Consider the following 18559-nt stretch of genomic DNA (forward strand, 5'->3'; position numbering starts at 1 on the left):
ACAAAGCAAAATCTTTCTCACAGCATCATCTTTTATGCCACACAAAAGTCTGTCCTTTATCAACTCATCCCTTAATTCACCAAATCTGCACATTTTAGCTTTATTTCTCAGGTCAGTTATATATGCTGCAAAAGGTTTACCAGGCTTTTGATCCCTTTTGTAAGTAAAATAAGTGCCTTTCCATAGTAATATTGTCTGGGGGTTACACATTTCTCTAAATTTGTTTTTAGCACTCTGGGTCCTCCCTTGACTCGGCCAGTACAACAATATGACTGTTTTCTCTATCTCCTTTATAGATAGCAGGTGCATGCACAAATGAGCATTCCCTTTCTGTGACTTCTGACCCAGCTAAATTAAGTAGAATTAAATACTTTTGTGAAGTCATCTTTATCAGAAAATGCAGCCTGTATGAAAATGTGGTACTCTTGTTCAAACACTGTCCAGTTCTCAGCAATGTTACTGTCAAACACAAGTGCACTGGGTTTTCAAAATCCGTCTGCACACCCACAGAGTAAACACACTGAAAATATGGCTCTTGTAATTATGTACGAACTCAGTCCCTGTGAGCTTTTAACAACATTCAAATGCACAATAAAGTCTTCACAAAACTTTACTCTGAGAAATATGTTGTGTAATGCCTGTACTCTGCGAAATAGGCCTCATAATGGCTGGACTTTTGCAAAATTACTGAAACACTGCATAAACATGCAAACATTTTATACACTTCTGATAGCTTGGATATCTTTGCTTAATACAAAATACATGGTTTGCGAAAATGCGGTCGTTTGAATTTATTCGTTTTGTACAATTCGGATTTTATTTCAAACATTTTCTGTAGCAATTTGAATATTTTTATCAATATTGTACGTATCGGTTTATGCAAATATTTAGAATGTTCTGTATTCCCCGTTTCATATTATGTGAAAGAAATGGTGCTGAACAAGTTTTAATACCTGAAATTTGTTTCTGACCTGTTTTGCAAAGTTTGCACATTTAGGATGATCCACTCTTGTATATTCCACCACCATCTAAACAAGTGCCTTAAGTCATTTTAGCCAATCCGTTTCTAACCTCATGCCCCTTCGGTATGCTTCTTCTAATTACATGTCCTTTTAGACATGCGTGTGACACCTTGTCCTTTAGACATGCCACTTCTCACTCCATGTCGCTCATTCGTCTCTTAACACATATAACAAGAAGGCTGGGAGTTTCGTTTAGATGCTTTAATACATAGAAACACATCAGAATGAATAGCAGCATCTCTAAATATGAACAAACTAGTTAACAGACAGACCTTATATACATACATGCTTATATCTCAGCAGCTGACTACAAAATGGCAGTCAGACTTGGCACCTACTCAGTATTTATACACTTGTGCAAGCCCTTGTATAGCTTCTTAAAGGTATATACACACACACTGATGTACACCATCCTTTGAAGCTTCATTGTGTTTCACATCAGCTTTACTCAATGTTTCATCAGAGCTCTTCCTCCATTCTGAATATACTTCAGAAAGTTTTATTGCAAACCACTGCTGTGCTTAAATTGCTTTACACCATATGCTGTCGTCTATTCACAGGTAAATCTGTTCATAGGTTCATAGGTGGGTACTAGGCTGTTTGCCCGAAGGCATTTATAAGCCTAGCCAGAATGTGTTGGCTTTCGCCACCCCCCTTAGATTAGTTCCCTGTGCTTCTGTCCAGCAGAGCCGTTGAAGTGATCTCCGAGGTAAACTTTCTGTTTCCCATCCACTCGTCAAGGTTTCTTTTGAAGAATGTTAGCAAGGAGCTCTGCCTAATGTAGATTGGGATCTTGTTCCAAAGCATGGGAAGTCTCTGGGACAGGAGTCTGTCTCTCCCGTACGTCCTATTTATTGTTGTGGTGAGGTTTAGATCCCTAGAGCGTGTGGCTTGAAGGGTTAAGGTTTTCTTTAGGTGGAGCATGTCAATCAATTCTGGGTTGGACATGGCCTTGCATGTCAGGCAGAGATCATCTCTGAGTAGGTGGTATGCAACCCAAGTACAACTGTAGTTTCTTCAGTCGAGCTGCATAGGGCATCTGTCTGAGGCCATTGATCCTCTTAGTGAGGTACTTTTGTGGTCTTTCTAGCTGTTGTAGGTATCTTGTAAGGTACATCCCAAATGGGGCATTGTACTCTAAGATGGGTCTGATGAGTGATGAGTAGAGGGGCACAATGACCTCTTTTGATCTGGATGCGAACCCTTTTCTGATTAGGTGGGCCACGTAGAAGGATTTTTTAACCACTTTGGCAATGTGATTATCAAAGGTGCGATTACTATATACTTGGGTCCCCAGATCCCTTATTACAGCTTCCATATTTAGGGGACTACAACCTATGTGGTAGTTTGTGGGTACTTGTTTTTTCCACAGGGGATGACTATGCAGTTTTTGGTGTTTAGCTTGAGGCCATGATTTTGACACCAAGTATCCGTCTCAGTGAGACCCTTTTGGAGGATGTCTGTGTCAGCTCAGCCGGAGAGTCAGTTATAGCCCCTAGTTTGCAGTTGTCTGTGAACTTGGTCAGCCATAGTCCTCCTGTGTTTGTCTGTACCAAGTATATACCGAACAGGAAGGGTCCCAGGACTGAGCTCTGGGGAATGCCACATGTAACCGGTTGAGTCGGACCTAGCTCCTGCATCTCTCACCATGTGGGTTCTGTCCGTGCGTTAGCTGGAAACCATCTTGTGACGTAGGGGTTTATGTTCAGGCTGGTGAGCTTGTTTATAACAGAATGGGGAATGGTGTCGAAGGCCTTAGAGAGGTCTAGGTAGGCTGTGTGTACCACCTTTCCCTCATCTATAGCCTTGGTAACTGTCTCAAAGAAGTCCACCAGGTTTAGGAGTCATGATCTGCCCTTAACAAAACCAAACTGGGCAGGGTCCAGTGTTGGAGGTTCCCAATGTCTCCGTTAATGAGTTCCATGATGATGCGGTCCATAGCCTTGCAGACCAAGCTAGTCAGGCTTATAGGGAGATAGTTCCCGGGGTCTATTGTGGCTCCACCTTTGTGGAGCGGACTAACCATTGCTGTGCGCCACTCTATGGGTATGTAGCCTGTGGAGAGGCTGAGTTTGAACAGTGTGTTTAGGTGGGGGGGTTAGTTCGTCTTTGAGCTCGTGTAGGACGCAGCCTGGGACACCCTCCGCTCCCATTGATGCTGTGTTTTTGGCTATGGAGAGGGCTGTTTTAACCTGAGTGTCTGTGATTTCAGGGACTCTACAGTCTTCTGGTATGGTTATGAGCCCTTTTAGGGGTGAGAGGGGGGTGAAGTTTGCACTGAACCTGTCTGCCAGGATGTTGGCGATATCGGTCGGTTCAGTGTATTTTGTGCCATTCTGCACTAACTTCGAGCAGATCTGAGCATTGCCACTTAGATTCTTGACATAGCTAAAAAATGCCTTGTGGTCATCTTTGGAGTCCTTGTCAATTTTTCTTTCAAAGCTCACCTTGGATGATTTTATGAGGGATCGTAGTTTCTTGCTGATACTGATCAGGGATGTCTTCCCTTCCTTGGGATTTTACTCTCTTCTGTACTAGTTTCCTCCTCCTATTGTATAGCTTGTTTATGGCAGGAGTCCACCAGACTGGTTTCCTTTTCTTGGAGGAGTGAGTCTTGGTTTTGCTTGGGATGGCACGATCCATGCATTCCTGTAGCTTGCCCGTAGAATGCATTAGTAAAGGATTTTGCAGCTTGGACAACGTTATCCTTCAGCATGGGGGCTTTGAAACTTTCCACCTTGGTCTTAAGTAACGTGAAGTTTGCTTTTGAAAAGTTTTTTACAGTGGGTTTCTTGTCCAGGGGTGGGGGAAGAATATGGATATCCAAAGTGATTTGTTTATGGTCAGATCTAACCAGTGAGGGGTTGACCTCTGGTGTGAAACACCGGTCGCCCATGTTGGTGATTACCAGGTCCAATATGTTGTCACCTCTGGTGTGAGTGTTGACTAGTTGAACCAGGGCGTTTGAATTTATAAATTCTAGGAAAAGTTGGGCTAGGGAGTTAGTACTGGAGTAGTTCTCCCAGTTAATGTTTGGGTAATTGAAATCACCCAATATTAGGGTGTTTGGTAGGACCTTTGTTTCCCACTGTTTCCAGAAACACGGAATAGGGGTCATGGGACATGGTGAGTGATCTGTAGCAAGCTACAATTTCAATTGCAGTTTTGCCCATTGTTAGTTGCACATGGATGATCTCTGAAGCATCGTGCTGTGCCACTAACCTGGAGGTGGTGGGTATCCTTGATGAATATGGATACGCCCCTGCCTTTTGTATTTTGGTTTGGGTTCTGTGGCCGAAATGTATGGTATGAGTTGTAGCCTGGTAGTGCTGGGGTGCTCTCTGGAGCCTTAAACCAGGTTTTTGTTACTGCACATATATCGATTTTCTCCATACTGAGGAGTGCCTCGAGTGCGTGCATTTTGAGGTTTAGACTTCTGGCATTGAATAGCATTGCCCTCAGTTTTTTTGTTTAACATGTAATCATGAAATGCAGTACATAGAAGTCGCACATGCTTTGAAAAACAAACAACTGATAAAGAGTTTGGATATATTTGCAGGAGTGAGATTTATAGTGGCTGGCTGCCTAGCATCCATCGTTGTAAGAATGCCTCCACACACACTATTCTTCCAGTATGATCATATTTTCAATTATATAACAAAAGAGCTTTTGCAGTGGCCCTTCCCCTTATTTTAGGTGCCCTGAAAATCCTAATTACATTTAATCGCTTCTTCTATTTCCTGTTGTTCTATTATCCTTTCAAGGCATTGTGTTATGTCACTGTAAACCTCTGTTGTGCTTTTTTTTCACAAATTTGAATCTAAGCTTGTATTGTAAGATAATGAAATTTTGGTGTTTTTTGCAATTGTTGCTCTTGTTCTTACAGTTTAGAAATTCAGGATAACCAGCTGGAGTGCGTAACAGACCAAAGTATCATGTCTGAAGAATTTGAAGTCTCTCTGAAGTTTGGTGATCAGAAGAGACGTGTAGAAGGGATGTTTTACAAATATACAGAGAATCCAAACATTACTGAAGCAAGGCCTGCCAAAAGTTTTTTGAGGTAAGCAGAAGAAATGGAGGTCATGGTAGATCCACGTGGAGAGCAGTAAGACAAAAAAAAAACATGAGTAAGTGAACAAATGAGACACAGTACATGTTGCATGGTTAACAAGAATGAGGACAGAATAGGAATGGTAAAACAAGAAAACACTCAGCTGTGTGTGCTTACTTTTCTGGTTCCTTTCATAGGACATTTTCTCGGTATTTGTTAATACCAAGTTTTGGAGTATGTTCTTATTGAACCTGAATGATTGTTTATATGCTTTTTCCTTTTTAAATAATGATGGGTATGTTTGTGTACTTTATATATATTCTGTGTTCTACTGAATGTGTGTTTGGCCTAGGTGAAGGTGTAATTTAAGATCTGTACTCCTACCCAGCTTGTATTATGGATGAATTTTTTTTTATGCTATTGGCGTTGCTTTCCAGTAATTCGTCATACATTACAGCTACTTGCAGCTGGTACTACTTTGTGTCATGTGTATATGCAGTTTGTCAAACATGTATGCTGTCTGTCTACATCACATTGTGTCAGTTTGTGCATTAGTTGACTCATGGTCAGTTATTTTTAGGACACTGTAATTTTCACTTTGCAGTTGTGTGCCTGTGACATTAGTATACTACACACACATGTGGGGAAGTAAATTTAGTCAACACAGTTTGGTCAACAGGTCTGCTAGATCACGCAGTTCTCAGGATTGGAGAATATGCTCTTCCCCCGGTATTATGTGATTTCAGAGTTAGTATATATAATTAGCAGGGATGTGGGGGTGCATAAGGAGCTTGCCCCATACAGAAATGCTTTTTTTTCTTTCTTTTTTTTTTTTGTATTTTAATTTTGCATGTCCCAAGGTTATTACTAGATGTTTGTGTTATTGTTTTTGTTCAGTGTTAGGAACATCGATGTTTGGCTCTGTCAATTATACGAATAGATCCTGTATGTACATGTATGTGTGCTCATGTGCACAGAGACACAAACACACACGCAGTACAGTGGTGTGAGGACAAGTCTGCTAGAGTAATACTGTGTGTATTGTCTGTCAGTTAGAAGATGAGGTAGAAAGTTATCTTTATATTACAATATCAATTCATTAAGCCAGTAAGATGGTTTGCTAAAGCTAGTAATTTACCATCTTCCTGATATTACTCAGAAGTTATAGTCTGTGTTTGTGTTTGTGTGTGTGTGTTGGAGGTGATAGTATTTCTAGCATTATGAGATAGAAATGAAGTATTTTCTTTAGGGGATAAGGGATCATTTGTATTGTGTTTTTGCATGCTAAGTAGCTACCTGTGAAACCTAGTTTGTTACCTTATTTAAGGAAAGTGAGCTGGTCTAAGGAACCTTTTCATTCATTGCATGCGTCTACAGGCAATAGCAGTACAATGGAGAAAGACACAATAAAGAAAAATTATTAGTATATCGAAGTAAATGTGTTGTACAAATAAAAATTAATGAATTGCCATTAAAGGAGGTGGTGTTTCTATCTGTATTAGAAATTCACCTTCCAACTAGACAGGACAACTCCATGTAGTTACTCCAAGTTCAGATTACAGAGGGTAAGACCCCCATTGAAGTCATAGCTAGTTATAGATCCCCCTCCATGGATCATGATGTGCTCAAAGCCTACGTGACCAAACCAAAGTCAATCCAAATATTGCCAAACACTCCTGTCATGGGGTATTTCAGTTATCCCATCTTCAACTAGGAAACCTACTCTACCCTGTAACTCACTAGCGCAAAAGTTCCATGACTTTAACTCAAATGCCCTGGAACAAATTTTTCAAACCCTAATAAGAGGAACAAACATATACTATATCTGGTCCTCACTAACACAACAGATGTACCACTGCAGTTTTCGGACCCTCATTGGTTAATTCGGATCACAAATCAGTCCCCTTCAAACTGGCACTAATGACAGAACTCACAAAGGGTGAAATGGTAAGTTTTGTTGTGTGTAATAGTGGGTTAGAAAAAGTTTCAAATTTGGAAAGAGTTTACATGAAAATAAGTTTAAAATAGGCTTTGATGGGTTACAGGTGGGACACCAAGTTATTTATTTAGTTATGATATTAGAGTGGAAAAAAGAATAATACTATTAAAACCAGAATTCATAAAAAGTTTGATAATTTTGATTATATTCTTCATGGTAGTAGGTGCCATTCTCCACATATTATTGAATTTGTCCCTAAGGGGGAGTTTCTTAGGTTACAAAGGTTGTATAGTAAAAAGATGAATGTAGGGAAGAGATGGATAGGACAGCTAGGATGTTTATAAAGAGAGGTTATATTTTGAATTTAATAAATACTACAAAAAATAAGATGTTGACTGGAAATAGTGAAAAAGAATCTATATTTCTGGGGAAGGAGAATTTGGGAGAGACAAAGGAATTAGGAGAAAGAGGATGATATGAATAATTTTATGTATTTTGTTATAAAATATACTTTATTTAGTAGGCAATTGGTAGAAGTAGTAAAATATTGCTGGGAAATGTTAGGTAAAGATGACAGATTGAGTTTTTTGAAAAATAAGCAACTAAGAATTTCATATATGAGAGGTAGAAACCTAAGAGATTTCTTAGTGAGTGGTAAATTTGATATGCCAGTAGTATTGAGACAAGTGGATATAGAAAGTGTAGGAACTTTTCCTTGTGGAAAATGTATAGTATGTGAACATGTGGTTGATACCTTTCCACTAATAAATGGAAGAACATTTCAGGCACAGAGTGGTTTTAGTTGCAACAGTGAGGGAGTTATTTACACAATAAAATGGCCCTGTGAGAAATATTACATTGGGGAAATTAAGAGAAGTTTAGCAACTAGAATAAAGGAACATATGAGAGGTGGGAGAGAAAAGTAAGCCCAGTTGCTACACATTTTCATTATGCACATAAAGGTGACATCACTGGATTACAAATTACAGTCCTGGAACAACATTTTAATGGTAAAGAATATAATAATAAGAATGAGTTGAGGAGAAATGAATCTATTTTTATTTTAAAGTTTGGTACGTTGGTGCCTAAGGGCATGAGTAGAGAATGTAACTGGAGATATTTTTTATGAAGTATCCTTTTAAAACCAGCTGGAATGTGTTTTTTTTTTAACAAATTATGTAAAATGCTAATTGTTTAATTGATTAATGATGTATAAAAGAGAAGTGGGGTGGGGAGTTCTGTGTACTCTGTTAAAGGATTATAGAAGAAAGTGTGTTGCCGTTTTTTGTAGATTTTTATTAGTGTTTGGAACGTTGGCCTTTTCTTCGTGTTTTTTCTCTGTCCAAATATTGCCAAATACACACTGGTCATGGGGTATTTCAATTAGTCTAGTCGAGCTTTGGGTGATGTCCGAAGTAACCAGAGAAACTGTACAGGCTCTAAAGCCTCAGGTACTGTTCCCACTATTTCTGATAGTTTCAACTTAATTGAATGGTTGAAAAATCCCATGAACATTAACCTAAACGGGGCAGAGGAAGGTGCACCGATGGATGGTGACCCCTATGCTCTGAAAATAGATAAATTAACTGGACTGATGCACAGATACAAATCTTTGAATATTGAAAATTGGTATCTTATGGAATGTATTAAACAAAAGATTGTACCAAAGGGTCTAAGGGTTTGGAAGTACCCTAATAATGTAGAACCTGGTACATCATTCCATACAGAGCTTATAAATGTTTTTAATGATTGTGGTATTAGTATTTTGAGGCTCATTATTAAAGAAAATAATAGAAAGTTAGAAAAATTGGAACAGGAAATCACAGTTTTGGACGGTTTTATTAAAAAGGATATGTTGTTTGAAGTCAAAAATGAAAAAGAAAGATACTTGAGCATAGGCTCAGCTGTTGATGCTAAATGTATTTTGTTAGAACAAAGAAAGATTAAGAAATTAAGGAGGGATATCGAGGAATATCAAAATGATGTGAGTTATCCAAAGCCACCTACTATGAAATGGGAACATAATGGCAGAGTGGGCTTTAATAAGAGCAACATTAAAAACAGTTCTAGAAATACATATGGTGAAGAATATGAGTGGACAGATTATGATACTGAATTTCCACCATTGACAAATGACAGTGCAATATGGTAATAATAAAAGGTTTCAAAATTTTCAGGGGAGGGAGAAGGGGGAGAGGGAGATATTAGACAGTTTAACAAATACCCCTACCCCCACCCCCATTTGTTCCCCTAATGAGACTGTTTTTTCTACACAGAACTTGATACCTGTCCCCAGATTAACAACTGAGACAGAATTGGATGTAAGTATCCTACATACAGGAACTACTTATACACTTAACAATTTTTCTATTTACAACTTTAGTAACATTTCTATCAATAAAATACACTTTGATGTCCTGAGTAAAGGATTTAAATTTATTCCTAAGATGAAAGGTGACTTAGTCCAGACTATAATAGATATGAAATTGTTCCTAAGGAAGGTAAATCTACAGGTTACATTACCCCCTAAGAACATGGATATTACTTCCCAACAATGCACGCTTACTAGAAAAAGTACGTTTAATCCGCCCTATCACCCACAAATAAAAAACTTAGATTCAGTATTGGAGAAGAAAATCAGAGAAGAATTTAAATATACAGTTAAGGAATACAATATTACAGAGGAGGAATCTAAGTTGTTGAACGAGTTAAGGTTTAATAATCAAGTTAGAATTATGAAACCTGATAAAGGGGGAGGGGTGGTTATTATGGAAAATATTATCTATGATGGCAAAATGAATATGATTCTAGGTGACGGCAATAAATATAGAATAGTTTCCTTGAATGAAGTTCAACTGGCCTACCAAAAAATAGATAATACTTTAAATAATATGCTTTTGGAAGGTACCATAGATGTCAAGCTGCATCAATTTTTATATGTATCTAAACCTAAGATACCTGTTATCTTCGGAATTCCGAAGATACATAAAAATGTTAGTGACCCGCCCTTAAGACCAATAGTGGCAGCGGATGGTTCCAAGACTCTTACCCTAGCTAAATATGTGGATATCACAACAAAGCATATTTGTACCAATAATAAATACATACTAAAGGACTCTTGGGACCTGCTGAGGGACATTAATGCTGGTTTATTCACTAATGACCTTATTTTTGTGACAATTGATGTCATTGATCTATTTTCATGTATACCCCACCATGAAGGTATAAGGTTGTTTGAGGACATGGTCTTTATTGACAAAAAATTGACACATTTAGAAAAGATTGCAGCAGTAACATTGGTTGAAGTTGTATTAAGGAACAATTTTATTGTCTTCAATGATGAATTTTTCCAGCAAATTAGTGGTGTAGCAATGGGTGCGGCTTGCGCACCCACCTATGCTAACATTGTATTAGCAGCATGGGAATCTAATTTTGTTCTTAATTCCGGGTATGTACAATATTGGACACTTTACAGACGTTTTTTAGACGATATTGTCATTTTTTGGACGGGGGGTAGTGAAAAATTTCTGGAATTTTTTAATTATATCCAGAATACTACCAATTTTTTAAGATTTACATACACCATGTCCACTGATAGATTGCAATACTTGGACGTAGAAATATATAAGAACTTGAGTAATATGGACTTTGAAACTAAGGTTTTTAGAAAGAGCACCTTCTGTAATTCTTTTTTACATTTCACTAGCGCACCCCCACATTGTAAAAGATTATTGTCAAGGGACAATTTGTGAGGGGGTGTCGCATGACTAGTAGGAATGATGATTTTTTTAAGGAATGTAATACACTGGAGGGAATGTTTTTAGCTAGGGGCTACCCACATGAATTTATTACTAATATTAGAAAAGAAGTAGAACAGAACAGATTAACAAAATATAAGCCAATAAAAGGTATAGATTTGATTACTAATGAAAATAGCTTGGAACCCCCTGTTGAGAGCAATAATATTGGTGTTACAGATGAGTCCCAGTATAATTCGGCACTGGTAATGGAGTTTAATACTTTTAACACTAAAGTGAAAAGGATTTTTCAGAAAGAATGGAGTAATTTTATTTCCTTTTCTGATATTGTGAATATTAAAAAAGAAATGCCTAAAATAGTGTATAAAAATGGCAGATGTATAAAAAATCTGCTGGAAAATAACAATATAAATCGAACTCCTATCAAAATGTTACCACTTAATAATAACAAAAACAAAAAATATGGTACATATCAGTGTGGACACTGTAATCAGTGCCCATACATTAGTAACATGATAGAGATTTTATTACCAGCTAGGGACATCAACATTTATGCTTCCGGCCATTTTAATTGTGATTCACAAGGGGTGGTATATCTCTCTTTGTGCTTAGAATGTAATTCATATTATGTGGGGAAAACTGAAAGAGCATTGAAGAAGAGAATTTATGAGCATATTTATGAAATATCAAAGAAAAAAGAAACAAATGCTCTATTCAAGCACACATTAGAATGTAATAAAGCTAGATTCTGCTTCTTTGTATTGGATCAGGTTAAAAAGGAGACAAGGGGAGGCCCTTGGGAGGAAAGATTAGAATTCAAAGAGCTCTGGTGGCAGATTTTGTTAGATGCAACAAACAGCCCAGGTCTTAATAACCATATTTCCTTAACCTCTGTGTTAAAATTGAGAGCAGCTAAAATTTAGTATTTACTAGCAATAGCTCTCTAAGAACAGCAGATGGTGCTATTCTAATATAATCTTTCTGAACATGATGTAAAGGAAAGGGATTTTATAAAATGTACTTTTTAAACAACAATATTAATAGTTTATAATCACATATTTATATATATAATATTTATTTAACATATGTTTTTAACTTAAATCTATATTTATTGTGGAAAAATGGATTTTAAATAAGGATAAAAAATTTTAGTTTGATTATGAAGAACATCAAAGTGTGTTTCAATTATGAGTTAGTTACTTAATGAGCCTTTTTAGCAGGTTTATGTAATGAAATTACAAAGGAATGGATTTTATTGGTTGACTTAAAGCACATGAGAATATATAATATGTAATTAGAGATTTTACTTTTGTCTGATGAAGTCTTACATGTTTGTGGAGACGAAAACGCATACTGTGTGTTTTTTTTAAAACAGCGTTAACGTTTTTCTGTGGATTTGTTTTTGGCATTATCGAATAAAGTGTTCTGGTGTTCAGCTGGAGGAGTGCTTCCGTGTTTGGTTTACTGGTATTTCAATTATCCCATCATCAACTGTGAAACCTACTCTACCCCTAACTCACTAGCGCAAAAGTTACATGACTTTAACTCAAATACCCTGGAACAAATTGTCCAAACCCAACAAGAGGAACAAACATACTAGATTTGGTCTTCACTAACATAACAAACAGATGTACCACCGCAGTTTGTGGACCCTCACTAGTTAAATCTAACCACAAATCAGTTGACTTCAAACTGGCACTAATGCCAGAACTCACAAAGGGTGAAGTCAGACTAAAAAACTTCACCAAGGCAACCTGTACCCTCTTATGGAAGGTGTAAATGCATTCCAGGCCCCACCCCCAGCTGGAAGTGGTAACTACACTAAAGCCATGTACAATCACTTGTACAAGTGTATAGATTCTGCTGTTCCAGAGAGAATCAGCCAGAGCCCCAAGTATAAACACGCCTCCGTGGTGGACATCCAGCATCAACAAACTTTATAACACATGCAAAAAGTTGTTGTTAAGGAGAATTAAGGTGTCACTAAGGGTAACTCTGAGAAAAACTTGGCAGTCACAGCCAAAGATGACAATAAAGCCTTTTACAGCTACGTAAGCAACCTAAAAGGTAGGACCCAAGCATGTGCTGCACTAGTGACTAACAGTACCACACACACACACACTGATCCCGCAGAGATAGCAAACCTGCTAGCGGACAGATTTGGTGAAAATTTCACTCCCTTATTTCTTCCAAACTTATCACAAACCTTCCCCCAACTCTACAGATCTGAAGAGCAGGTCATTTAAAGCCTTGTCTAAGGCAGGAAAAGCACAGACTCTATGCGACCAGATGGCATCCCCAGCTGTCTTCTAAACAAATGAAACATGAACGAACATCATCATTAAGTACCCTATTCAGTCACAGCCAAACCACAGGCTATGTTCCTATGGAATGAAGAAGAGCAACAGTTATTCCAAAGGTGGCTTAGCAACAGACCCAGAGGAATTATAGACTCATAAGTCTGAGCAGCCTCCTCTAAGGTCATGAAACGTATCATCCTGGATCTCATAAATAAAGACATAGGTGGCCTCCAAACTCTGGATCTGACCCAATTCGGCTTTGTCACAGGGGCAGATCCTGCTTGTTAAACCTGGTGCATTTCTTCAAACAATGTGACCAGGGCCATTGATGAGAACATATCTGTGTACACAGCATACCTTAACTTGGCCAAGGCCTTCAACACAATCCCATACTCAGTCATTACCGATAAACTTAGAAAACTGAATGTAAACCCCTTTGTTGTAAGATGGCTCACTAACTAGTCACACGCTATCAAAGTGGGTGACTCCACATCAACCAGCAGACCTGGCATCAGGGTGCCACAAGGTTAAGTGCTGGGCCCCCTACTGGTTGGTATATACTTCTTATAAGTTCAGGCCAAACTTAAGGGGCTGTGGCTAACCACGTTTGTGGATGACTGCAAACTGGGTGCAATTATCGAATCCCCAACTGATGTCAGTATACTTCAGGAGGGTCTTACATAGACCAGTGACTGGTGTCTTAGTCATGGTCTCAAACTAAATGCAAAGAAATGCATCATCATTCCTTTTGGTAAAAACAGTGTCCCTTCATACTATCAAATTAACAATACCCTATGTACTTATGAAGTGTTAAGGGATCTGGGATCACAAGTAGACCTGTATCTACTGAAGTAAGGAAGGCTGGCTATGTAGCGCACTTGATTAGGAAAGGCATCACCTCTAGAACAAAGGAGGTTATAAGCCCTCTACATTCATCACTAATCGGACCTGTAATTGAGTAATACCCCATTTGGTATGTACTGCACAAAGCACTTGGAGAGACCTCAGAGGTTTCTGACAAAGAAGATCAAGGGACTCCAGCATCTGCTTTACACAGACCAATTTAAGTCCCTGTTACTACACTCAGTATTGTATAGACTTCTTATGAAAGACTTATGCCTGGCTTACAGAGCAGTCTGTGATCCAAACCTAATGAATCTGCTGCACATTCGTAAATCAAACATGGCTAGAACTACCTGTTCCAGGGACCCAAATGTGGCCTGCAACTTGAGTAGGATGTGCTGGAGGGGGACAGATTTGTCTCCCAGTGACTGCAATGTCTTTGGAATAGGCTGCCAAGTAATGTGAAGCAGAGTACCTCTATGACACTGTTCAAAAGGAACCTGGACGATTGGATGGTGTACCATAAATTCATACTGGGGATAGTGGCCCTGGACAATCATTAATAAATACAATTTTGGGTATTGACTAAAGTATATATGGTATTACATTGGGATGAAACGGCTAAGCATGAAATGACCTCCAGGTCGATAGCCTAGTAACATTCTATGATACTTTAAAAGTAAGATATGTAAATGTAAAAGAGGACATTAAAAGTGATGCATTGTACAAAGCATAAATATAGGACAAATTCAAAGAAATTGCGTTGATAGCATTGTGATGTTTGCAGGTCAGATAACCATTATAGGGGTGTAAGTCAAAGGTAGAATTACATTTGATAGAATTTTTTTTAATGCACAAATATACAAATGCTCATTTGAGTGAATCACATATAGCTGAATTCAGTTTTATAAAGTGTAGGTAAGTAGGAGTGTGGAGGAAAAGTAATGGTTGAATAAGTGGTGGTTCCAAATGTGGTGCAAGACTGTTATAGCAGTTATTGTGAATATGCAAGTGTGTCTGTAAGTTAAGGTTAAAGTAAAGGGACAGAGTCAGTGTTGTGTGTTTGTATTCTGTCTCCTTTTGTCTTGTGCATTGATACTGTTAGGGAAAGGATTTTTAGTAACGTAGTATGTAAGGTTAGGTTGAAGGGCAGGATTTGCACACAAGTAAGATGGCGTGTGGGGGGGGGGTGACTTTATATACATAGAATAACTACACATACAACTTCCAGAAACCCTGTAAGTATGGCACAATGCATGGTACAGTATTTGCAGCACAAAGGAAAACTCCTTCACAACAGGGTTGACCCAGCCATACATCCAAATTAAACCTGACATTGTAAAAACACTATACAATGTCATATACAAGGTAAAATTGTAAAATAAATAAAACAAATGTTTCTACTTACATAGTAATTATTTGAAATGTATTAAAATGGAGGCTTCACCCATTACTTAAATGTAATAACTCAAGCTAAATGAAAAACCCATCAGTAGTACCCAGATCTCTCTTGCCGCTCGCTTGGGAGTCTTCTTTTACCAGCTCCTGGTAAGTTGTTCATTTTGTGATTCAAGCCCTTTTTAGTCAAAAGTTAGTCAATTTTTTCCCTATCATCCCCCCCTGTTAGGTGTGTGTGTGTTGGGTCGACAAGCTTTCGGCGCCGATGAGTCTTCGGGCATTTACTGCTCACGGCTGGAGGACGGATACCCCCCTTCTGTTCCTGGGAGCATTGTCGAGGTAATGAAGACTACCCACTGCACTCAGTCTCAGTCATGTTCCCCGTAGCTCCCTCCTCCTATAGTACCTGTGACATCTCTGCCACTTCTCTTGCTACAGGACCCAGAGATCCTCCGCCTCAGCAGGGAAGGTACTGGCCACTACTGGCATCAGTCAGCAGTCAGTCTGTCCCGTAGCCTCCCCCATAGTACCTGTTGACATCTCTCTCACCACTTCTGCTACAGGACCAGAGATCCCCTCCGCCTCAGGTTTCCTGATGTTTCGAGATCCTCCTAGGAAGAGGACTTGTAAGAGGAAGCGAGATGTCTCCTTCTCAGACATCAAACAGAGGGGAAACTGGCCCACCAACAATCCCTCTGAGAGAGCCAGTCCTAGAGAGGCTTCTAAAAATTTATCACCCTAGTGTGACACACACCCCTTACCAAGGGTGTCCCCGCTGATGCCATGGTTAACGCGGATGTTTTTCTCAGTTTACACCTTTGCTTATGCTCGCTGAATTATCTTCTTCACTTCACCAGACAGAGAGAGAGAGATATCCTGAAGGAGCTGGAGAAGTAGGAGGATCCCACAGCCGCAGGGCTCAAGAAAGATTGCTTGATGGGTGCTTTGTTTTGGCCCTCAGGTGAAGGAGGAGACCTTGACAGGTGTGAGCAGGACGGCAAGACTCTTTCTGCTTAAGCCCTTTCAGCATCCCTGAGGTGTTGTCCGGCTGTCCCTCCTTGGAGGCAGTGACAGATGGTACAGGGTATCATCGATCATATCCAATAATTAATTTCGAGAGGAAAGTCCCCTCCCTCAAGTTCCCTTCCAGATGTACCTTCTTTTGTCCCCAAAAAACGGGAGACTGGAGACCAATATTGGATCTCAGCAGACTGTCAGCCACCACCAGGCATCAGCCCACTGTTCTGTCAGCTACCCTTACAGAACAGAGTTTCTTCAGAGATTCACTCTGTCAGGATCATTCTGGCCAGCAAGAAAAAACAGGCCAGAATGGTTCTGAAGAAGGTATTAGGTCATGGCCTGCGGCCATACTCTTCTTCCCTGGCTCGATTCTACATGCCTCCTTCAGTGGATGCTGTTCAACAACATGTCTGTAGTTTGTAAACATCACAACAAGGAACCACCAGTCCTACCCCTTGTCGAGAAAGCCAGCTATGGGCAATGGGCATCTCCTCTCCTCTCATCTTCTTCAGCAAGCACATCCGATATAAAACCAACAAACATTAGGACAGATTGAGATTGAGCATTGCTATCATGCCCCTCACGAGTGGGTCTCTCAAGCAATCCATAGCGAAGAGATTTTCTGGAATGGGCTGACCCAGGATTTGCCCCAGGACTTCTTTATGCCTTCCTCCATTTCCTCCTGATCCTCCAGTGATCCAGAAAGCTACGAGTTTGAAATTGATTTCTCTTGCCCCCCTACTGGGGCCTCGGCAAGTTTGGTCTGCTCCTCCATCATCACCTTTGGGCCCACTCCTTTTACTGCCCTGTTTTACTGCCTCTGCACTTCCCTTCTTTTTTTTTTGAAGGATTTCCCTCTTCTCAGTCAGTCCAGTTTCAGTTCAGAGTTATTTCTTTTTTTCATGTCGGGATAGCAGATCATAATATTATGTCCCATAGGCATAGGCTCTGCAGGGTGAGGAATTTTTTTCCTACTTCCAAAGCTCCAATCAATCCTCCTCCTCCCTCAGTGGGATCTAAATTTAGTGCTGACATCCTTCTTTCCCCCCGACAGAGCTGCTGTTTTTTTCCCTGAAATATCTTTCTTGGAAAAACTTTATTCCTAGCTATATTACATCTGCTAGAGGGTGTCTGAACTTCATGCTATTTTTTTTTCAAGAACAAGTGAGTTCTTTGAGAGATAATCCATCCTTTTTTACCTAGGTCGCTCTAAAACAATCTGAATCAAATCCATCGATCTCCTGTATTTTTCCTAACTATTTAGAGAGAGCTGAAAAAAAGCTACATTATCTTGACGCCCAATCACGCTTAGATATTATTTGGACAGAACAAAAAGGACTGGCCTCCAGGGAGAGAGCCAGTTTTGGCTCTACAGTCCTCAAGAGTTTGTTCACAGACCTTTGTAAACTATAATGCTAAAGACCATTTCACCTGGTCCTTTTTTTTCCATCTGTAAGTTTCTTCTTATTATAGTCCTGTAATTGACATGCATCAGCTACGTGACCAGATGGATGTGATATTGACAGCTATTGACAGCTCTGCTACCCATTAATAGTATGCACAATCAACTAACAGAAGTAATGCATATATGTGGCACAGTGACACAACTGGTAGCATTGTTCACCTCATAGCAAGAGGTTCTCTGGCTCTATACTCAGTTGGAGTGCCTTCTGTGCAAAGTCTGCATGTTGTCTGTGTTTTTTGAGAGTTTTCTCTAGGTTCTTTGGTTTCTGCTCACATTTCCAAGACATGTAGTAGGTGGATTGAGCACTCTAAATTGGTCATAGGTGTGAGTGTAAGTGCTTGTGTTTGGTATGCAAGAACAACCATGTCAGGGTTACCCATATGGTGGTGTGAACATTGGTTTTAGATGATTCCCTGTTGAACTGACAATTGGACCTCGTGCAAAAATGGAAAAAAGGGTTATGGATGGATGTACATATAGATTCATATATGTGTGTATGTATACATCTGTGTGTTCCAAAGGTAAACAGCAAAAACCAACAGCATAAAACAAGGTAACTTCTGAAGTTCCTTTTTGAATTGAATGGAATAAAAATGCTTAAACTTGATTGTTTTTAAACATTAAACCTGCTTTGCAGTCCAAGTGACATCTGGTACGGCATTCATTTTTATTTTTTGATTATATATTTGTGTGTTTATATGTACATGTACATACATACATATATATATATATATATATATATATATATATATATATATATATA

At 39.1% G+C, this 18559-nt stretch overlaps 1 protein-coding gene across 1 annotated transcript in view; it reads left to right on the plus strand.

Annotated features, from left to right (window-relative positions):
- Positions 1 to 18559, plus strand: part of PLXNB1 (plexin B1) — a 3809096-nt gene that overhangs the window by 2573416 nt on the left and 1217121 nt on the right. The window contains exon 20 of the mRNA XM_044078026.1: positions 4909 to 5082. Coding sequence (XP_043933961.1) covers positions 4909 to 5082 — 174 coding nt within the window. The remainder of the gene's footprint in view (positions 1 to 4908; positions 5083 to 18559) is intronic.

Source organism: Protopterus annectens, chromosome 7.part0, assembly GCF_019279795.1.
Source record: "Protopterus annectens isolate FY-2018-M chromosome 7.part0, PAN1.0, whole genome shotgun sequence".
In the NCBI taxonomy this organism is placed as follows: domain Eukaryota; kingdom Metazoa; phylum Chordata; order Ceratodontiformes; family Protopteridae; genus Protopterus; species Protopterus annectens.